The sequence below is a fragment of the Lepidochelys kempii genome, chromosome 11, assembly GCF_965140265.1.
Source record: "Lepidochelys kempii isolate rLepKem1 chromosome 11, rLepKem1.hap2, whole genome shotgun sequence".
NCBI classification, from domain to species: Eukaryota; Metazoa; Chordata; order Testudines; family Cheloniidae; genus Lepidochelys; species Lepidochelys kempii.
Window position 1 is genome coordinate 26326024 of NC_133266.1, and position 23772 is coordinate 26349795.

General features: G+C 44.6%; 1 protein-coding gene across 1 annotated transcript in view; it reads left to right on the forward strand.

The window, feature by feature from the left end:
- Positions 1-9678: 9678 nt before the first annotated feature.
- Positions 9679-23772, forward strand: part of KIF5C (kinesin family member 5C) — a 119593-nt gene continuing 105499 nt past the window's right edge. The window contains exon 1 of the mRNA XM_073305437.1: positions 9679-10182. Within this exon, the coding sequence (XP_073161538.1) occupies positions 10057-10182 (126 nt within the window). The 5' untranslated portion in view covers positions 9679-10056. The remainder of the gene's footprint in view (positions 10183-23772) is intronic.

Genomic DNA, 23772 nt, shown 5'->3' on the forward strand with positions numbered 1-23772 from the left:
TGTCCTGTCCTCTTCTACCACTGAGAATAGTCTAGAACCATCCTCTCTGGAACCACCGCTCAGGTAGTTGAAAGCAGCTATAAAATCCCCCCTCATTCTTCTCTTCTGCAGACTAAACAATCCCAGTTCCCTCAGCCTCTCCTCATAAGTCATGTGTTCCAGACCCCTAATCCTTTTTGTTGCCCTTCGCTGGACTCTCTCCAATTTATCCACATCCTTCTTGTAGCGTGGGGCCCAAAACTGGACACAGTACTCCAGATGAGGCCTCACCAATGTCGAATAGAGGGGAACAATCACGTCCCTCGATCTGCTCGCTATGCCCCTACTTATACATCCCAAAATGCCATTGGCCTTCTTGGCAACAAGGGCACACTGTTGACTCATATCCAGCTTCTCGTCCACTGTAACCCCTAGGTCCTTTTCCGCAGAACTGCTGCCGAGCCATTCGGGCCCTAGTCTGTAGCGGTGCATGGGATTAGGGAGGGCAACAAAAATGATTAGGGGTCTGGAACACATGACTTATGAGGAGAGGCTGAGGGAGCTGGGATTGTTTAGCCTGCAGAAGAGAAAAATGAGGGGGGATTTGATAGCTGCTTTCAACTACCTGAAAGGGGGTTCCAAAGAGGATGGCTCTAGACTGTTCTCAATGGTAGCAGATGACAGAACAAGGAGTAATGGTCTCAAGTTGCAGTGGGGGAGGTTTAGATTGGATATTAGGAAAAACTTTTTCACTAAGAGGGTGGTGAAACACTGGAATGCGTTACCTAGGAACGTGGTAGAATCTCCTTCCTTAGAGGTTTTTAAGGTCAGGCTTGACAAAGCCCTGGCTGGGATGATTTAACTGGGAATTGGTCCTGCTTCGAGCAGGGGGTTGGACTAGATGACCTTCTGGGGTCCCTTCCAACCCTGATATTCTATGATTCTTCCGTCCTAAGTGCAGGACTCTGCATTTGTCTTTGTTGAACCTCATCATATTTCTTTTGGCCCAATCCTCTAATTTGTCTAGGGCCCTCTGTATCCTATCCCTACCCTCCAGCGTATCTACCTCTCCTCCCAGTTTAGTGTCATCTGCAAACTTGCTGAGGGTGCAATCCACACCATCCTCCAGATCATTTATGAAGATATTGAACAAAACTGGACCGAGGACTGACCCTTGGGGCACTCCACTTGATACCGGCTGCCAACTAGAATGAAACAAGCACAGAGACAATCTCCTTACCTTGTCAAATCTTTTTTTTTTTAAACTTTTTTCCCTTTATCGTTTTAGTAGTTTACATTGAACACAATACTGCACAGTATTTGCTTTCTTGGCTCTGCTGTTGCCGGAGTGCATACTTCTGGTTCCAAATGAGGTGTGTGGTTAACAGGTCAGTTTGCATAGGCAGTGGGTGAACCACCAGTTGAGGGAGACTAGCCCCCGGTCAGCCCTGCCCTCAGCTGTAGATCCGACCCCTTCCCTTGCCAGAGCCCCCCCCCCCACTGTGGCCACCAGTTCCCCCCCACACACCTCAAACTGCTGAGCAGGTGGGTGATGCGTGGCCTCCCCTGAGTGCAGGGTGGGTGGGTGGGCAGCGCACAGCCCCCCAGACCCGAAGTGCAGACTGGAAGGGGGTGCAGGGCCCCCCACAGCACCCCCATTGCCCTCAAGCACAGGGGGGCAGCCCCAGCAACTCCAGCCCCCTCCCCAATGCCAGGTGGCATGGTCCCCCACACCTGGGGGCCCTCCAGTGCTGTGCAGCTCCAGCCACCTCAAGTCCCGGATGCCCTGGCCTCAGCCCCAGCATGCTTCCCTGAAGCGGAGCAGCCTGCCTGGGCTGGGGCCAAGGGGGAAGGGCAAGCAGGAGAGGGCTTCAGGCAGGAGCATGGGCAGGGCCATGCTGGGGTCTTTGGGGAGGCACAGCATTCCCTAGCCTATGCAATGCACCGCCCATGTTAGTTTGTACCTCTGGTGTTCGTAACACTGAGGTTTTACAATATGCTTAATTTCACTCATAGGCGCAATCCCATTGATGTCAGAGTGGGACTATGTGCTTTGCTAGGGCAGGGCCTGCAGCAGCAAAAGCTTGGGCTTGCACTAGTTGCTTCCATTTACTCTCTGCCAGCAAGCATCAGCCTAAATAAATCTCTTCAAGGAGGAGAAAGATGCCCATGATAGCCATGGACAATAAAAGAACATTTAAAACAAATGGAGACTGACCTATTACCAACCATGCCCCAGCTTGCAGAACAATCTTTTGCCCTGATGCTGTAAACTGGGCCAAGCATGTGGTCACAGCAGGCCTCCCCAGTGAACTTCTTTATCAAGGTGGCTGCGGTGATTTGCCTGCAGAGATTTGCCTTCCTGCTGATGGCTTAGGCCAAATGATCCTGCAAACACCTGGGCATGTGCCCTGATAGTCTGACTGAAGCCAGTAGATGACAAGCATGTCAATGTGAGATGATCTATTGGGATAAATTCCTGCCCCCATACAGAGCCTAACTGAATGGAGCTGGCGGGGGGGGGGGGGGGGGGAAGAGGTATGGGGGCTACCAATGTGGAGTTCACTGCAGGATCTGAACCTTAGTGAGCAAGTGACAGAAAGGGGACAGGACTGCTCCCTTCTTATGGGACAGTGAGATGGGAACAGCTTTCTCGCTCTCTCTAATACCAAGATTAGTCCTTTGTTCTCCTTACTGCACATAAGTATCAGCAACCCCTTATATACCCCACAAAAAGAGAAAGAACAGGTGTCATCCATGCTGTAAGATGGGGCTCCGTCTAATTCTCCTAAGGGTGTTTGCAGTTCAACAGAGAACATAGCAAGCTTTGTGTTCTACAGCAATATAGAGCACTATATTGGTTCTGCAGGGGTAAATGTTTGGCCTGCCTCCATTTACCTATTTTTTTTCCTTAGTAGGAACATAGGAGACAATAACGTTGTTGAGACTATGTTGAAGAAAGATTTAGCAAGGACTCTGGTTGTTTTGTGACAATATTATATAAAGGGAAGGGAAGCCGGTGCGGTAGGGTGGGGGAAACTTTATAGTACAAAAGTTTGCAGAAGAGTGTGTGTCTTCTTATGGGGTGGGAACGACAACCATTCTAATGAGAAACTAAAAACTGTTCTAGTTTGCTCAAAAATAGTTCCTTAGTAATGAAGAAACTGGAAATATAAATTAGTCAGAATGGTCTTTCATAAGACATCACCCACTGGTCATGAATTGTAAATCTGCAGTCTGAGGCTAGTGAAAAGCTTGAAGTATATGGGGAGGCATGTTAATTTGTTGATAATCTGTAGGAACAAATCACACGATACAGACTATACAGTAATAGTCTACCACACACTGCACATTGCTAACTACCTTAGATGTTGTCCAGGCTGATTCCCCACTCTGACTTTGAGTGCAGAAGGTTTTTAGAATCCACAAGGATTCTAAAAAATAATACTAGCCACTCCAGGCTTGTATTAAACTCCCAAGGTTACAGCTTCTCTCTGACCTTGGATGGGTAGATGCTGCCACCACCCAAATGCAAAAAAACCCTTTTGAGAACCCAGAAAGGCGCCCTTTGGAATTCCTTCCTGTGGGGTACCCTCAAGCCCTTTCACCCCACCCCCAGGAAGAGCTGAGAAAGAAAAACAAAGAAAATCAGCTGTTGCCACCAGTTAATTAAACAACAAATCTCTTATGGACACAAAAACCCAATCCTATTCTTAAAAAAGGTAAATTTTATTAAAAACAAACAAAAAAAGAAAATACATCTGGAACTTAGGCTTTTTGCTAGATCAAAAAAAAATCTATTACAAAAATTAAGCATCAAGATAGCTCTCTTGAGGTTCAACTTAAAGGTTATAAGCAAAACAAAAGCAACTGGGGTTAACACAGGGGAGACCACAAGCCAATAAGAAATAACCCTAATCGGATCTTCCTAGACATTCCCTGACTTACATATCTGGGGTTTCAGATAAGCAATCTCTAGATATGAGCTGATGGTTTTTCATACCTGGCTTAAAGCTTCCTACATCATAGTTCAGCCCAGTTTCTGTGTCTCCTCTCTCTGGAGGGAGCAACAAACGGACAAAGGAAAAGTTTTTTCCAATTTTAAAAGTTCTAGCCCTCCCATTGGCTCTTTTGATCAGGTACCCACTCCCTTCTTTTTACCTATGGGTTTTCTTAACCCTTTACAGGTAAAGCAAGTAGAGAACTGGTACCAAGAGGGATTTTATAGCTAACTGGCTGGCTGGGTGTCCATAAAAGGAAGCTACTCTCCCCCCACCCCCCCCTTAATTTATCACAGACGTAGTTGCTTTTTTTTAGAACTGTATGGGAGCCTACACTAAATTGCCTGCTGAGTTTATGTCAGCCCACCATAATGAGGTTACCACCATCTAAAGAGAGAAATGAAGACGACTCTCCTAGGAAATGCAAAAGAACTGCCCCCCACTTTTTGCATGAGTGTGATTCAGCCTCACACTAATGCAACCTGGTAGGAATTCTCTTTGAAGGAAGCTGACCACAGAGTTTGAGAGTCATAGAATATCAGAGTTGGAAGGGACCTTAGGAGGTCATCTAGTCCAACCCGCTGCTCAAAGCAGGGCCAATCCCCAATTTTTACCCCAGATCCCTAAATGGCCCCTCAAGGATTGATCTCACACCCCTGGGTTTAGCAGGCCAATGCTCAAACCACTGAGCTATGCCTCTCTCAGTCCATGCACGCGTTTAGGTAACAGCTCCTACTTACCAGCTGACAAGAATGTTTCTTGCTCACAGCAGTCAGCAGCTATGATGAGCTCCTTTGGGGAGTGGGTTTGAGAATAAGAAATTTGTTTAGCTTGTGATTATTGTAAAGCTTGTTTGCTTTTCTAAGATTAAAGGTGGCAGAGTCTGAAATGCCTGCCTGTGTAACCATACACAGTCCCTGTCAAGCTGAGCTTCATTTACCTCTTCTGATTGCCTAATGGTGCTCCCCTGTCAGTATTGTTTAAACAGCAAATGATCAGGCTTATCAATCTTCTCTCAGTTATGTACAGGCACTCAACATTAGCACAGATACTTCATTTAAGCCTCCCCCCACCTTCCTCTTCCTTTGAGCCTAATTTTGCCCTTGTAAAAGCATATGCAGTTCTTATTGAAGTCTAGGAGAAGTGTGTGCACTTATGTGAGGGCAGAATTGACTTCTAGGGTTTTAGGCCTTTTTTGGTCAGTACTTCACATTTTTATTTTATGTACCGAATTTCATATATGGGTGATGGATACTTAGGCAAGGATAGGTGCGTGTGAATATGTTAATGGACACTAGGCAATGAAGAGAGTGTTTGGAGTTTTCTAGTTTATATTGTTTTACATTCTTCATCTCACACACACACGGATTCTTTATAAAGAAATCAGCATGGTAAACATATTCTGTTATTCAATCTTTGCTGAGTTTTTTTGGAACATATGAGCATATATTTTGTTTTTGGTCAGCGTTAATATGCGATTTTACTGACAGAATAGTTCTAATACATTTATTGAGGGGAACCACAGCTAAATCTTGTATGGCTTAGTCCTGTATAGAATATACAGTGGCAAACTATTGGAGTGGCACAGAGAGAATTCCTTCCTACCCAACCTCTTTGAATGTTTCCCCATTTGTATCTTTGTCCTCTTCTATGCTATCCCTTACACTTGAAATTCTGTTGCAAAATCTTCATGTTACGTATAAAGGACTTCTAACACATGGGATTCTGAACCAAAGTGCATTTTGTACTTGAATGTTCTTATCTCTGATTAACTTGTAAGATCCTTAGGCTTGAGATCAAGACTTCTATGTTTGTACAGTAGTTGGCATGTTTACGGTTCTCAACAAATAACTACTGTAGATCGGTAAAACTGCCTCTTTATCTCTGCGGGGTGAAGGGGGGTGGGGTGTCAGAGGTCTCATTAATGTTCATAGAGTGCTTTAGAGAAAGATAAAATGCTATAATAATTGCTACATGATACTCAGTGGCCTGTAGTTTTGGTTTAGTAGTGGATTGTTTGTGAATAGGTAGCAAGGAAGGTCTGGCATCTACCAGAGAACAAACCAACAGGTAAAATAAAATGAAGCTAAAGCACCTTTGACTTGGCCATGGATTGTAGCAATGAAAACTAATGGACAGCAACTTCTGTGAGGGCCACTTGCAATAATAATTGTGAGACAAACTGATACTCTGTGCAGGTTGTATTTAGCCAGAGATACCCGTTTGACACTAGGTGAAGCTTGCATCCTGCAGTGGACTGAAAAAGTCTGTTGTAGGTGATGATGGCTTTCCATCATTATGGAATAATGTCAGTTGTTCCATAGTTAAAGATAAGGTTGCAACAGAGGTTCTGTTATAAATTTTTGCATATCTCTTCTCTAAAAAATAAAATAGAGAGCGAGAGACACACACACAAAACGGGCTCAAAACTTGTTGGTTAGCTCTGAGCCTAAGGTAGAATTGTTTCGAGCATCAAGCGATTGGCTCACGAACTGCCTGAGTTATGACACCCTAAAAACAATCCAGTCAGGACAGTCCCAACAGCTTAGCACATTACTGCCCTTTTGGAGCATGACAGCTGTAGTCATATGTTTGTTTGATCCATGACTAATCCTGCACAGTAAGCAGGGTATTGTATCTTTCATGTTATTAATTGGACCATAATAAAACAAACAGTGATCTATGCCTGTTAAAGAAATAAAGAAAATAGCATCTTTATTACAAAATGCTATTGACAGGGGGCTATGTTCTTTCAAACTTTGTGGCTTCCCACACCTCTTGTGAATTTTACAGCCAGATCATTTCAGATGTAGTTGTTTTGCTCCACAATTCAGTACAATCTCAAAAAGGAAAAAAAAAGGTAAAAGCGGTTTTTGAGCACTTTGTTAAGCAAAGAGAGCCACGCCCATGCTAGATGTCAGCTAATGAGGGGTGACCCTAATCAACCAACCAAACTGAAATAGGTTAGGTGATGGATAGACAACAATTCAGTAGAAGTTTTATTTTCCATGTACCACTTTGCTCCTCCTTTATCACGTCAGAGGAGCCTGGATCAAGATAAACTGCTAAGAAACAAAACTTCTATTTTCATGCAAATGTATCTCATGACAACTCCCTTCCTACTGCCACACCTATAAATTTTTTGTTTCTAAGTAGAACTTTTTTCTAAGCTTCCCAGGAATTGATAACAGCCCATTTAAAAACTTTTATTTGTAATAAAACTGCATAATGAGGAGTTTCCTGTTAGAATTTGAGGTAGGCTGCAGTTATAGCTTGCTTCATGGCCTCTCAAGCTGGAGAAGGTTGCAACTCATGGACTAGCTATAGTGCTAAAACAGAGATCCCCAAACCCTTTTTTGTTGTAACATGGAATCACAGTTCAGGACAACTGCACCTGTATTTCCCCTCAGTGATCCAGCAAAGGCATCTTCACTCAGGCTTCTGGCTTCCTAGCCTTTGCCTTTCTTGGGTGGAGATCTACATCTCTCTCCCTCGTGACCTGGGTATGTCCAGGCTGAACAGTTCAGTTCCTTCACTGTGTTATTCCCAGCAAAAGACAGTCCACCTAAACATGCTTGCTTCTTCCCACAGAGACAGCACACAGTGTAATTTCCTACAGTTATAAGTTACCACACAACTCTTCCTATGCAGGCTTATTTATCATGGTAAAAGTATTAGAGAAAATACATTAAAAACAATAAAAGAATCTACAAGCATGCTAAAAACAAGCTTGCAAGAGATCTCCCCCCACTGTCTGCACCATGCACGCTGGCAGGCGAGCTCCCACAAGAGGTCTTGTTTGTGGTCACAAATTTATAACAGCCTCTGCTCAGAACTAGCACCTAGTCTTCTGGAGCCCCAGTAGGCCATGGTGTTCCAACCCTTCCCTAAGGATTGGGGCCCGCCATGGACCAGAGGTCCTGTCCATTTGCTGGATCACAAAGAAGCCCTGAGTCATCTTAAATTCAGGCTCTGTATTCAAACATTTTTTCTTTGTCAGTTACTCCCTGCAGAATGCAGACGGGGTCTCTGAACTGTCCTCATGTCACAAGTGACCAGCAGACAAAAGGTTCCCCATCAGGGCAAAGCTTCAAAGGCTGAGTCAGTAGGTGGGGGGGTTGCAATCCCCTCCTCCCCAGTAACTTCCTAAGAATTCCACTTCACACATATTGTCCCAAAAGATCAAGCATGTCTGCTATATTATTCATCATAGTCTTTTGAAATTCACATTATCTCCTAGAGATTACATTAATCCTTCTTCCTCCTAAAGAAGTTCCATACAATGCCACAGTAGTACACAAACATTTTCATTTTCAATACAATGGACCCATAAGTTACTAAGTGTAATTCAATACGGTTTTACTTAATTCCATAAGGTTTGCACATGATATTGCAGAATATTGTTATATCTGTCACAAACGGTATGGAAATGGTTGAGAACCAGTGCTCTACTTACACCCATTCATTAGGTGCTAAAAGAACCAACCCACCAATAGAACATACAATAATCCAATCTATTGTCACATAGACAAACACAAAAAGAAAAGGAGGACTTGTGGCACCTTAGAGACTAACCAATTTATTTGAGCATAAGTTTTCGTGAGCTATAGACAAACACAGGGGGTGAAGTCCTGACCCCCTTGAAATCAATGATAAATCTCCCATTGACTTCAACAGGGCCTGGATTTCATCCAGAGACTACTACAGAATGTTTGCTTCATTTCACATTTTCATAAAAGCATGGGATAGTGACTATAAAGTAAAAAATCCTGTGACATATCCTCTAATCAGGTGTACAGAAGCTCTTTAGCATGGTTTAATACTATGGGATATTGATTCTATTATATTTTCCATATGCAAAGAACAAACACACACTTCCAGTCAGAATGACCTTTATTTTATATTAAGAGTCCAACAAAGCAAGAAGGAACAAAGGTAAAGTCTGCAAAAGAGAGCACAGTGTGTGTGTATGTCTCAGGTGCAGCAGGAAAGGAAACATCTGCATTTAAAAGTGTACTTTGTAGAACAAGTCATAACATTAACAAGCCACATATACCATAGGGTCTATTCCCCTTTTCTCTCTCTCATTTTTAATTAAGCATAACTGGGGTTTCTGGATTTAGGGTTAAACTGATGAAACCCCATACTGGAAACAAAACAAAAGGAAGAAAAATAATAATAAAAAAGCTAAACAAACACCCAAACTGACACGTTTTGGAGTATTGAAAATGTTTAGGGGATGGGGAGAGAGGAGGAGTTATGAAAAATAACTCTCTGAGAGCTCATTCCCAGCTGAGCGGTGTAATGTGAATGTAAATTAACAAAAACGACCAGGACTGGAAATTCAAGACCCTGATTGGAAACAGAGCTGTCCAAAACCGGGGAAATACGTTTGTCATTGTGAAACACTTTAAAATTGTGTGTGATTTATGAAACTTTGAATTTCACCCTGATCTAATTAGAAGAGGATTTCCTCTAGCTGGGGAGCTGTAAACGGCTTTCAAAATAGCGCCTACTGCCACCACCCATCAATCCTCACTCCCCAGCTATCGGTAGTTAGTCAGACACTCAAAGAAAGTGGGACACGGCCTATCCTCCCCCCTCTGCCGTCCAGCACCCCACCTGTACACCGCTCGGAGGACTACATCTCCCAGCATGCTTTGTTGGCTCCTCTCCCCTGGAGCCCGGGCTTTGGGCGGGGTTGATGTAATGCGGTGAAGTCACAAAGCCTCTCGGGGAGGCGAGAGGCGGTGGGGCTCGCAAGAGGCTGCCGAAGCTGAAGCGGTAAAGGAGCGGCCGCTTTGTCTGTTTGCCGCCCGCAGAGAGCCACCTGCAGTCCCCGCACGGGGTGCGAGCCCCGCCCCGGCGCTCTGCAGAAGTGGTTCTGCCGCGGGGCCGCTTGGTTTGTTGCTGGAGAAGCTGGACGACGCAGGGTCGCTGCTTTCTCTGACTCCCCCCGCCCCATGACCTGCTGACGGTGGGACCCGGGTGTTTGCGGTCCCTGCCTGCTAGACGCTGGATGCATTAGGCACGCGGGTTGCAGCTCGCCCTTCAGCATCCCTCCCACCCCTCCGAGATGGCGGACCCAGCCGAATGCAGCATCAAAGTGATGTGCCGGTTCCGGCCCCTCAACGAGGCGGAGATCCTCCGCGGGGACAAATTCATCCCCAAGTTCAAAGGCGAGGAGACGGTGGTGATCGGGGTAAGTCTCGCCGGGATGCCCCCCTCCCCCGCTCCCAGCTGCCGCAGGGCCGAGCATCCTGGGGCCGCTGTTCTGCAGCCTTGGCAAAAAGCACCATCGCCCCCCCCCCCCCCGCCGCGCAGCACCCGCACCCTGGGCACCTGGCTGCCTCCCTGCCGCGGCCCATTGTTCCCGCCCCAGGACGGGGGGGCGGGTTGTCCCAGGGCTCCGGTGTAGCTAGCGGGGTCTGGGCAGGCTCCTGCCGCAGAATTGCAGGGGAACCCGCTTCCTCCAGGAGGGGGCTGGGGCAGGAGCACGGGCACGTCCCCAGGGGTTTCTCTCCCTTCCCAATCCTCCTCCCCTCTCCTCCTCCTTCTTCTCCTCCTTTGACTTGGAGTTTATTGTCTCTCCCTCCCCCCGGGAAAGCAGCCCTGCGGGCACGCGGCCCCCTGTTGGGATGCGAAGGGTCTGGGGGATGCAGACGCCGGGGTGGGGCGGGGGGAGAAGTTCCTCAGAGTGGGGCGGGTGGCACGAGACTGCTCTGCACAACCCGGCTTTCTCCCGGGGACCAGTGACCGCCTCCGCTGCCCGCGGCTCCGGCCCCGGGGCCAGGCGGCAGAGGGTTGCCCGCGTGCCGCGCTCCCCTCGCTCGTACCTGCGGTGGGGAGGAATTGAATGGAGTCGGCCTCGCTTCCCACCTGGGTTGCAGCCTCCCAGCCCCCAGTATTGATTAGGCTGATGTCATTCTGCTCACTGGGCATGCTCGCGCTCTCCCTCGCTCGTGGGGTACCTCAAATGATTGGCAGGTGACAACAATTTCGGGAGAGAATTGCAGAGCTCAGTGTGCGTGTCTCTCTCCTCTTCCCCTCTCCCCGGGCCTGGCTTGCTCTCAGCCTCCGTGTCTCCCCAGCGGCGCTGTGTAAAAACCTGCCAGGCTGCGGCCGGTGCAGATGGAAGGAGAGAGGTGTACGGGCTGCGTGTGCTCTGATTGATGGGTTCCCTTCAGCCCCTTTGCTGTCACATAGCTAGAGAGAGCTCAGTGCGGCAGTCGCTGGAGGCCGCCTTCTTTCCCGGGGAAGTTTCTTCGCTCGAATGGATCGAAGAGCCTTCCGCCACTCTTGCTGTACGCGAGGAGTCGTGCTTGGCGTTCTTACGGGCGTCTGAGCACCGACCCGTGGTTACTCCGCGCCCAGTGTGTTTTGTGGACAACAGGATCGGTGCTCCCTGAATGTGCTCGGTCAATGATAGTTCTGCTGCACCTGTTTTGCTTTGTGTTTGCATTGGAGCCATGTGAGGTCAGGAGCAGGAGGCAGAGATTAAATCCTAACCTGTTCGTTCGAAGCAGAAAAAAAGAGTGTAGTTTTGCAGTATGTAGTTGTTGAGCATAGTTTGTATGCAAAGCCATCATTAAATTTTATTATGCATTATTTATAGAGGCACATAGATAAATGGTTACAGATTCCAGTAGAACAAATCGTTGATTTGAATCGTCTGGAAGCAGTGTAGTAAAATCTCATTCTGTGGGCAAGTTAGTGATATAGTTGAAATGTTCATCCTTAGATAAGTAGATCCACATGTGGTGTTTCGTTCTACCACAAAGTCTAAAATATATATTTAAGCATCAATTCACTACTCCAGGTCCTAGTGACAACAGATTTCTGGACAGGCCAATATTCTTGTTCCACCAGCATATCACGCTGAGAAGTAACCTTCATAACAGCAAAGGGCTCTGGAATCACTGACTAGCGCATATCTAACATGATCACTAAAAAAGCAATCTATGTGGTTATTTGGATTCCTGTATGATCTGGGACTAGGGTGACCATATTTCCCTATGCTGAATATGGAACACCTAGTAAAATGACTCATATTCAAGCAAGTTCAATGGCAATCAATCAGAACTATGCAGTACAAACGTTCAAAGTAACATCAAGTTAACTGAACCCCTGTTAAAAAGAAATAGTGCACAGTTGGATTCTTCTTCTTTACCTTCTTATCTTTAAGGCTTTAGGGCTCACATGGGAGAGGTGAGACACACACTTACTCCCATACACCGTTCTCACACGGGCAGTGACCGACCCAACCCTCCCTTTCTGGCGATCTCCGCCCTCCATGCTTGGTTGGGCCCCCAGGGTGGACCCACCTCTCTGGTACCTGGTGTTGCCTCTTCCTGAGGCAGCACATGGGGGCGGCATGCAGGGTCATATGCCTGCCAGATTTCTGCCAGGGTTCACCCCAGAAAGTGGCCAGCAGCAGACTTTCGGCACTGCACGGGAGGGCAGGGACCGGAGCTGCTTCCAGTCGAGGGAGGGGGGAGGGAAGGGATGACCTGGCCCCTGTCTTTGCAGAGCTCATCTCTTCTTTCCCTCCCCGCTGTGCCTGGAAGCAGCTTGTCCCTTCCTCACATAGTGTCTCACATAGTGTCGAAAGGCAGCTAACACCTCCAGGCTGCTGCTGGCCACCAACATAACCCAGCCGCCTCCTATCCCCTAGGGAGAGGTGGCTCAGCAGGGAAGGGTTCCTAGGGTACGGAGCAGCCCCACGCTCCTTGGGGGCAGGACCGAGGTCAAGTGAAGAGGATGCTAAGACCCTGCCCAGGGGGCTGCTGTGGAGCCTGCAGGGTCAGGGTGCTCACAGGCTGGAAATCGCTTCCACCCCTCTACTCCAGAGCTTAGATGAGGGGCAGAGACACTTCCCTATGCCAGTGCTGTGTGGGGCTTTGGCACGTCCAGGGCTCGGCTCCTCCTGGCCAGCGACCCAGGCCGGAGGGTCTTGGGCTTTCCCAGGGTGCTGTCCCAGCCAGAGGCAGTTGGGGAAGGAAGGAGCCTGCCAGCGAGGCTGTTGGTGGGCTGAGCACTCTGACCCGGGGCTGGTTCTCCGCACAGCGCTGGGAATGGGATGCGCCGCACCAGGGGGGATATAGAGGAGCAGCGGGGCTGGCGGGGTGGCGGTGAAGGGGCAAAGCAGGGAGAGGACAGCGAGAGGGGGAGCACATAAAAGGCAGATGGGTGGGCAGCAGAGGCGACACTTAGCCAGCTGCTGCTAACACCTGCCGGCACTCACCAGCCACTGCAGCGGCACTGCCGGCCAGAAACAGGATGGGGGTGGGGCCCTGCTGGCCAAGAGCTGGCATCCAGCGGGGGCTGTGCTGATGGACCAGCAGGGTGAGCGGCCGGCCCCGCGTGCTCCAACCTTATCCCACCACCAGCCTCGCACACCCACCCTCATTCTCAGTTATTGCCCTCTCCCCTCTCACCGCTGGTGGGCAGGTGGTTGGTGAGCAGGGATCCAGCCAGCAGCAGGAACCACCAGTACAGATGCGGGGTGGGGAGAGAGACAGAAAATACGCCCACTTTTAAGAAAGTCAGGACACCTGCAGGAGGGCTTAAATATGGGACTGTCCCTTTAAAACCAAGACATCTGGTCACCCTATCTGGGACCCAACTCTCCCACAGACTGTTTGCTTATCATGGCAGTTAAGATTGTCTGGGGTGTGCTTGCTGTAAGTTCTTGGAGCTGAAGCTTTCCACTGGAGGCCCTTATCTTTGAATGGCTCGTTTTGGCAGTCTGCCAGCATGGGGCTTTGGTGATCTTCAGTGCATGATGTAGGACCAGGTAATTTCTACTTGAGCTAGTATGTGGTTAATTGTCTGACTTGCTGGATTTTGTTTTCCCTTGGTGCTTTGTTTTGTATTTTGGCCTGCAGTGATCACAGCCATATTTATGCTACTCATTATAAGGTTTATTTTTATAACCAAATACTTGGATAAGTGCTTGAGATCAATAAATAAATAATAAACCACATAAATGGCTAGTTGGTTATTAACAAGGTTTTTATTTCAACTACTTACAGGTATTGTCAGAATTTATTGGAAGGACAAGCAGTTTTTCATGAGAGAGCTGCTAAATGACTCATGAACAACTGAAATGTTTTGAGATAAATGTTATAGAAAAGTCTATTTCTCTTTTTTTAATTACTGAGGGCATTGCATCAAAACAGGATATTTGCTTTCTGAGCAGACAAATTCTCATTCCTCACCTTCAGTTGTAATCATAATAATCTTCACAGCAATTAATCTGATGTCAAAAACAGAGGATTGTGACTTCAGGCAATGGATGTTTAGAATGAAGGAGAAATAACTGGCAGAAAGAGATGAAGCCTTATGAAAGAGAGATCTTCTCCATGCAAATGTCAGTGATCTTAAACAACACATAAAGTATATTAATTAAAAGTAGAATTGTTTTAAAAAAACTGGAATCTGACTAAATCAGTTTACAGAGAATTTGAATGTAAAGTGGTATTTTATTTTTTTTCATGGAAGTGAAACCATGTGCAAATTGTAATTCTGGTTATAGCTCATCTCTGCTTATAATGTAGTTCTTTGGAAAACATTGAGTTCAGTTTAAAATGATTCAGGTGAAGAAAGAGCTCAGACATCACTATAAAGCATTAGCTGCTCTCTCCAAAGACAAAAACGAAAAACAGATATTTTCTAGTTCTTATGCACTGGAGGACTTAGTCTCTAATTTATGACATGTAAAGGTGTATTTTGAACCTTGTGTATAGCTTGTGGTTTGGCAGGATAAATCTTCAGCACCTTTAGTTTATCATCCTGGAAAGCTTGTCTCAACCAGAACAGCTTCTTCCTTTCTCTTTCTCATGACATAGCTAGGGTCTGGGAAGAAGACCTAGTGACATCCAATGAGACTTAGGGCTCGTTTACACTACCCTCCGGATCAACTGGCAGTGATCGATCCAGGAGGAGTCAATTTATCGTGTCTAATATAGACGCGATAAATCAACTGCTGATTGCTTTAGCATCCACTCTGGTACTCCACCTCAACAAGAAGCGCAAGTGGAATTGACAGGAGAGCATCTCCCATTTACACACCACAGTGAAGGCACCGCGGTAAGTAGATCTAAGTACATCAGCTTCAGCTACATTATTCACGTAGCTGACGTTGCATAACTTAGATCGATTACCCCCATAGTGTAGACCAGGCCTTGGTTTGCTTAGTTGTAAGTCTGTCACATTAAACAGAGAAAAAAATGTATCTCCTGAGTTGGGTTCGTTGCCATGATGCCTGTGAGGAAATCAGCTAGTTTAAACTGGCTTGAGGGTGCTGATGTTTTCTGTATCTCTTTACAGTTTTCGAATTATAAACATTCATAAGAATATTTTCACACTTGAGGCCTTGACCTTAACTGGAACCTGTGGGAACTACTGCAATATACTATTAATAATAGAATGTATTATTGATCTTCATTATTTAGTGTGTCAGATTGAATGCTCAGCTCCAATAACTAGTAATACTTACCCACAGAAAAATCACATTTCTGCTAGAAAATGTTCGCAGCATAGTCTTCATTTTAGAAGAGCACTCTTTTTCTTTAACATTCATAAAGTTATTAAGATGGAACTGCCAAGCTAAATTAAACAAATCAACCACAATTTCAAATGTTCCTCTGTTGCTTCTGAATAAAGGCCGCAAAGTGGGTCTTTTGTTAGTCCAGCATCTTTTTCTTTTTCTTCAGCAATATCAGGACTGATTTTTCTATGAGAAGACTGTAAAACTAGTGGAGTTTTGTTATCACAAAAGATAAGACTGAAACCTGAATAACTGAAAGGGGAAAAGATGTCTAATCCAACTCTTCTGAATCCTTAAAGTGAGATTTTTTTTTTTTTTCTTAACTCAAGCTCCTGACAAACAACTGCGGGGAAATGCTTTCTTTGTGAAATATTCAACATCATGCACCTCCTGTTGTTTTCTCCTATTACAGTTTTATGGGGTTTCAGAAGGTCCTCCAGCAACTACAGGATGGGAAGACTTAAAATTACTGCTTTCTCTTTTCTTTTTCTTTTTTTAAAAAAGGCAAATGACTCCTCCTCCCCCAACTTCTTTTGGGATATCTTTGAGTCTATTTCTATACATCTTGAGTAAAGCTGTATTTTATCATACCCATGACTCTGTGACTTTCAGGATTTGCTTATCTAAAACAATCCTGGCCACATTGAAGTCTATGGCAAAATTCCCCTTGACTTTAATAGGAGTGGGATTTCATCCATGGTCTTTGTCACCTGAACCAGCCTCCTCCATGAATCTTCTTAGATTTGGCTGTACATGTGTACTGTTTAGTATGGATAAACTAATATAATAAAATGGCTTTAATCAATTTTTAATGGCAAATTGGAGACTAATTACCTTTTCTCAATTTTTCATGGCCAACAATATAATAATTAAAATTTTAGTGTGTCAGACTTATCTTTAAGTTCAAATTGACTCCTGCGTTTTTACTGTGACTTAACCCTTTTTTTGCCATGATGGCCAACTTACCTTGATCATAGTAGGCACGAAGAGGCAAAAGCAATAAATAAATTGCTTTCTTTTGCAGTTCACGTTTAACTAAGCTACTGGATTCCTTATTGAGTTTCAAACAGATTTTCAGTAGACTGCTGCTTAGTTTGTTGTCTTTGTTCCTCTGTACCATCAAGGTGACTCTGTTAGCTATTTGGTTTTGCCTGATGTGTCTGCAAATGTATTTTCCTTGACAGTTTTTTTTTTCCTTGTATTTTGTGAGTGTTAAGTGGTGTGCACAGCTCAGCCAGTGAAGTATCTTGGTGACCTGAAAACACTTAACACCTGCAGCTACTGTACTCACATGCCTAAGTGTTTGCAGGATTGAGGACTGGGAGGGATACACAGGGAGACTCTGCAAGGAAATAAGCAGCCTGTGATGTAAAAAGACTATTTTCCCAGCTAAGTTTGTGGGCCTGCAATATATTTCCCCCCCAAATTTAAAAAATAAATAAAGAGCAAGGAATTGAACTTAATTGAGGGAAAAAATGCAGGAACAAGTTTGTTCTTCAGGTGGATCTGTAGTGCCCACTCATTTTGAAGCTTGCTGTTCGTGAAAGGCAGAAACTGATGTTCTTTAGTTTTAGTTATGATATTTAGCATTGTGGATTGCCTGAACTAATTTCTGGCTGTCCTAATGTCAGTGTTCTGTATTTCCAGGAAGGAGACAGAAATTAACTTTTTGATTCTGGTTTCGCATTCCTTTTTGAGATGAAACTAAGGGCTGAATGCGAGCAAAATATTGGCATGTACCTCTGCATACTGAATCTGCTGAGTTTTGCACATCTCTTGTTGTGCAGGCAACATAGGGGGAGGGAGGGAGAGGAGTGTTTGTTTTTAGTTGTTGCTCAACAGGATGCATTCCAGCTGACTAAGTGTGGCACTGGTGGGCTTTAAAGTGTGTGTGTGAGAGAGAAAAACCAGTAAGGAAAATGGAACAAGTTTAAGGGTCCATATACTAGCATCCGATGAAGTGAGCTGTAGCTCACGAAAGCTTATGCTCAAATAAGTTTGTTAGTCTCAAAGGTGCCACAAGTACTCCTTTTCTTTTTGCGATTACAGATTAACACGGCTGCTACTCTGAAACCTATACTAGCATGGCTTGTTCCATCAGAGGGAAGTCCTACTATCTATTGTTTCAGCCTTGATCTGCTCTAAAGATTCCTTATTGTGTTCAGTGACTACATTTTTTGTGAAGAGACATTGAATAATTTTTTCTTTTGTTAATCGGACACAAGAGAACATGTAGGGAGCAAAAAGCAAATGATGTTTCACAGCATAACACAGTACTTGTCAGACGCAAATAATGACAGCCCATTCTTCTAGGGAAAAAAATGTCTATTTTTACCTAGTTTTCTAATGCGTTTACTATTGACACTATATTTTTCCCCTTAAAGTATCAGGTCAGACTATTCTCTCTCTCTCATGCAGGAATGATAGTGAAGTTAGTGAAAGTTGCACTCGTAAGAAGAGAATTAGATCCATAAATTCTTTCTGTTTAAAGATCTTCGCAGACTATTTATCTGGATCATTCATGCCTAATTAACTTATTTAGCAAAAAGACCTAAAACGATTGGATAGTAGAGCAGTGACACTGTGGCATAAAATCCTCATTGGTCCTTGAAAGCCGTTCACATGATTTGGTGGTTCCCTTTGCTGCTGCATGGCACATTGCTCTTTTAATGAAATCCACACCGATATTTCCACCTCTGAATGCACAAGGGTAGACTCACATATCTTGATGTGAGACACCCTAGAAATACTAGAAATTAAACTCTCATAAACTGATGTGGGGTGGGAATGTCTATATTGCTAGTGAAGTTGATTTTATTTTAACTTATCAAAATCTAACCTGTCAACTTGTTCCGTTAAATGTGTTAATATTTTTTTGAAAAAATATATTTCGCCATGTGTTGAGATTGTTTTCTTTCCTTTTATACAACACACACAATACATACTTGATGTACAGTCATTCATTAGGTGTGTGATATATTTTTTGTTACAATTTTTCTAGTGGGAAAACTTAAGCTGGAAACCTTTAATGTGTTATAACTGTGCATCCTTAGTTCATTTCCCTGCCCCCTCCTAACTTCTTTATTCCCATGAAGTTTAAGCATTGTTTCTGTAAAAGAGCTAGTCTGAGATACCTGTAATGAAATACAAGCAGCTTGCAGAGATAAACATGTTATGTCTTTGAAGCCTATCATCTCCAAAGACACTATGAAATGATACAAATGTGTGGTGGGTTCTTCTCTTTTAGAAAACATGACTAATCCTCGCACACCATTGAGTTTTCCTTCAGTATGACATAAGTTGATACATTGCAAAGCATGTGGTTGATCCCGATGCCTTTCATCTTTCTGCTTTATGTATAAGATGTGTCATGCAGTGCTAACTTTCCTGTCGTGTTGGGCTGTGTTGTTTCCATGCCTGATTATTTCTAGAGATGGAAGAGCGGAGTGCTGGCAAATCTGTCACTTTATTTCTGTGGTGATTTCCCTCCTACTCCAACCCATGAATTAGCTTAAGGTAAATGGGATACATCTTTTATAAGTACCACATTTTCTGTCAGTTTATAAGGCTTCCCAATCTGCTGCAGAACAAACATGTTTCACTAACTTAAGGACTGTAGTTGTAGCCATCCAGGGAGTAATTGTTGGAACTGCTAAAAAGAGTAGATTGCTCTAGGTTCTGTTATGCTTAATAATTAATTGATTGAAGGGGAAGCTGTTTAGGAGGTGGAGTTCTTACTGCAGTGGAATAATTAGTGGAGTAGAGTTTCTGGTTCTAACAGAGGAGTTAATTGTCTGGTACATGAGGGCTGGCTGGATCTGCAGCTGCCTTCTTTATTAGGAAATTAATTTTTGCAGCTTCCCTCTTTGAAAAACAGCCAACACCCAATGAATTTAAAAATCTAATATATTGCATTCTCAATTGTAATTTAGGGCAACGAGAGATTTAACAGCAAATATATATTTGTACAGATAAGGGCTTTCTGCAGACATTTCTGTATTCTCAAATTTAAATTTGCTTTCCTTCAAACCACCTCCATCTCTGATCCTGCCAGATTTCACAAGCTAGGCTGGGTTAGTACATGATTAGGCCACTTCTAAGGACCAGTCTACACTGGCTATGCGGCAGTGCTTTAACGTGCCTTGTGTGCTTGCAGCGCAGCGCTGGGAGACAGCTCTCTCAGCGCTCTTAAAAAAAAAAAAAAACCACCTCAATGAGGGGCATAGCTCCCAGTGCTGGGGCACTGTTTACACTGGTGCTTTACAGCGCTGCAACTTGCTGTGCTCAGGAGGGTGTTTTTTTTCACACCCCTGAGCGAGAAAGTTTCAGCGCTGTTATTTGCCAGTGTAGACCGGGAACGCATTGGTGTTGTCTGTTTCTGTGAAATTTCCCTTGTGTGCAGCAGCAGTGGGAGTTCTGGTGTACACTAATTATTGGTAATGTCTAAAACCACTGTGTATGAGCCAGGCTAGATGATGTGATTGTACAAATGCTGGTGGCTGGACTTCATTAACAGTGATTGCACCATCACAAAAGCTTAATGGTGGGAGGTTTCCTGAAGATGCAGCCTTAGGTGCTGCAGGAAGAGCTGTGGCTGATTTCTTTAGCTGGGCATTAAGAGTATTTGAAACAGATCCCGGGCCAAGGTGAACCCCTTTACTTACTGTAGGACAAGCCAAAAACTCTGGACCAGAGGAGCGCAATTTTGGTGATCCTTAGTTTCCAGCTTTGTCATATGGGTGAATGCTGAACATGAGTAGATGTGGTGCCAAGGAGCCTGAGTCCATGGCAGAGAGCTAAATTCCCATGTTGCAGCCTGTTCGTAATGGGAGCTGTGCAAGGTGCTGAAACACTAACCTCACAATCTTTCTAGTGTAAGTATTTTGACAACACCAAGTGAGATAGGAAAGTACTATTATCCACATGTTACAGATCAGGAACTGAGGCACAGAGAGACTGACTTGCCTGCCCTGAGTCATACAGGGAAGTCTGTGGCAGAGAAAGGAATTGAATTTGGGTCTCATGAGTCCCAGGATAGTTTCCTAACTGTTGATCCTTTCACCTAAGGGGAATGTGCACAGGCCTATTATCCAAATTGGGGTAACTGAGTAATAGAGGGTTTGTCTTTAGTGGAGTTGTTAACTAAACCCTGACTACATCGTTCCTCTTGCAAAATACTTCAAATATCTGTATTTACATCAACCAAGATTGGATAATAATACTTATCCACCTTTGTAAAATGTTTGAGATCTTACATCTGTAGAGCAAATCGTTATTAGCTACATTTTTCAAATAGGTTGCCTAAAGCATAGAGTGACTTTGCTGGGAGGGACCAGAGCCTAGTGAGTTAAGTGTTGTCTGGAATCAAAAAGCTAACCTTTGGTCTAGCACTCAATATATTTATGATCTCTCTTGCACATTTGACAACGCTTTGAGCAAAGGTGGACTTTGCTGAGTGTGCAATTGGGACTAACTTAGCTACAATGCACATTCACTGGGCACATCTTGTCAGGTACTCATTGAAAGAGACCGGGCTCTGAAGGATTCGTTGTTTAGGCTTGGCCAGTGCATGTGCTCCTTTTTAATTAAATAGTTTAGTGACCTTTCTGTTCTCCTTCATTCCCTACAGCTCAGATCTGCTCAGATTTTCCTGCTGTTGCTTCCAAAACACTTCTAAGATCTAACTTTTTTGTTTCTAACCATGCAGCAGAAATGCTTGCCATGCCCTTTTCTCCTGACTACAGCAGACACCTTCTCTCTAGTGTTCCCAATATTGACTTCATAACCTTTCAATTGGTTAGAAAATGCAACTGCTAAAATGATCTGGCCTGTTGATCTAACTTGATTACTCCTTTGTTGAAGCAATCCCATGGCTCCCTCTTTTCATCAAGTTCAAACTTAATTGTTTATCCCTTTGGCAATGCATAACTACTCCCAAAAACAGTCTACAAGTCAGAGTTAAGGTGGTTGTGCTGAAATATGCATTTCTTTATACTTGATGAGGATTTGTGTTTGTGGACAGTGCGGGATTGATGATGTCTTAAGTGCTGCTTAGGTCTTCTAAATGTCACATAGCAACTGTAACTGTGTGGAGCGTGTATTTTTTTTTTTAATTGTTTGTAATAAAAATGGCTCCTGCCTACTACTCATGGAGCCTAAAGCACCTTTCAAATGTTAATTAAGCCTCTCCTCTCCCATGTGAAGTGGTATCCTCCATTAACAGACAGGGCAAAGAGGGCATAGAGAGTGACATTCCTCAGGATACTCTGCAAGCTGATGTCAGAACTGGGAATGGGACTCAGGAGTGGAATGAACTGACTGCCAATTCTCTGCTCCAAGCATTAGACTAGAATGCTTCACTGCCTTTTTCTCTTATGATATAATCTTGTTAAGGATGGATTGTTCTATGTCTGTCCTGTAAGTGATGACCCTGATTGATACCCAGTTAATCTAAAATCAGATTTATCACCATCTTGCTGAGGCAGGCAGTACATCCCCCAAATAGCTCTGTGACTTTCTGCATTTGTCACAGCGGTAGAACATGCATATGAGTCTGAACTGTCCCTGTCCTTTAATCAAAAACATTTTAAAGGCTGCTTATTCAATTTGGTGTAAAAACTGACAGTGCTGCACATTCAGAAATGGCTAACTTGTTTGCTGCAGTAACTAAATGCAGTGTTCAGTAGATCTCTCATCTGTTAATCACTCTGCCAGAATACACTTCCTGACAGGGAAGCCTTTCCCGGTGCTGTGTGGTGTTCCTGACGATTTGATGTTAATCCTGGGGGAATTCTGCCAAAAAATAAAAAATTCTGCACACAATAATTTAAATTCTGCAAATTACTGCATATTTTATTTTGTCAAAATAGCACAAAATAATTATACCAGTTTCAATTATTTTGGTAATTTATTTTAAAATACCTGTCACCAAGTATGTCTGTAACAATATAGACAACAACAAAAAATTCAGGAAATGTGTTTTGACGAATAGTTTCCTTATTAGGCATATTAATACAGAACTTGGAGTAATTCATTTAAACTACGATACAGAAACCTATTTCCGGCACCCTCAGAAGCAATGGGCAGTGTAAAGGCAGTGTAAAGGCTTGGGGGAGGTAAGGGTAACAGAGAAGCTGAGGGAGAGGGAAATAATTGCTGGGAAGGAGCCTGGGAGTGAACCTGGAGGGTTGTTGGGGGTGTGTGTGTGGAGTAGGGTTGGGGAGGGAAGTATGGAACAGGGTTTTTTTTGGGGGGTGGGGTGGGGGAGGGATTATTAGGGAGTTGGGGAGCATCCCACCATGCAGACTCTGGCTGACCCCTAACCCCTCCCATTCAGTCAGGAACATTTGCCCCTGTCCCCATGTGTCCCTGCACCCCTACTACCGTTCAGCCCTAGCTCAATGCTGTCACCCCACTAGCTCCTGTGCCCTGCCCCAGTCTGTTCCCCCACTATCCCTTTTGAACCCCAGTCTGTGTGAGGTGCCCCCCAGCAGCCCAGTGTGCCCTGCTCTGTCTGTCCGTCCCTGTCTTCCTTCCCTCCCCCTATATCCTGTGTCTCCTTATCTGTCTCCATGGGCAGGGTTTCTGTGGGGAATTCAGCTGTCCTCCCTCTCTGCAGCTGGCTGCTCTGGCCTGTGAGCCAGCTGCCCTTTGTTCTGGTGCCACAGCAGCCCCTGGTGATCAAAAGTAGTAATTGCAGCAGCTCTCTGGCAGAACCTATTTTCTGCAGAGAAAAAAATAATCTGCAGGCAACATGAATTCTGTGTGTCTGCAATGGTGCAGAATTCTCCCAGAAGTACTGTGTACTAGACTTTTGGAAAGGCTTATTGAAGTGGATGTTTTCTAACTGCAGCCTGAACCATTTATTTGCTTGCTACTTTATTGCATCAGCAGAATTGGTGAATGTCGCACCACACAGAATAGTATTTCTGCTTTTTAACCCATCTCCCTGTTACTCTTGTAATGGCTGCATGAGGCATTTACATTGGACCTTAACTGAAATGCAGAAGTTTTATGTCCATTGGGCTGTTCTCTACATGTTGCTCTGGCTTGATGCACCTCATAACCTGTTTAGATTTAACAGTACTTCCGCAGTTGAATGGTTTTATGATTAAGACATTGGACAGGGACTCACGAGATCTGGGTTTAATTCCCGGCTCTGTCACAGATTTGTGTGACCTTGAGCAAGTCACTTAATTTCTGTGTCTCACAATCCCCTTTCTCTCAACCTTTGTTTGTCTT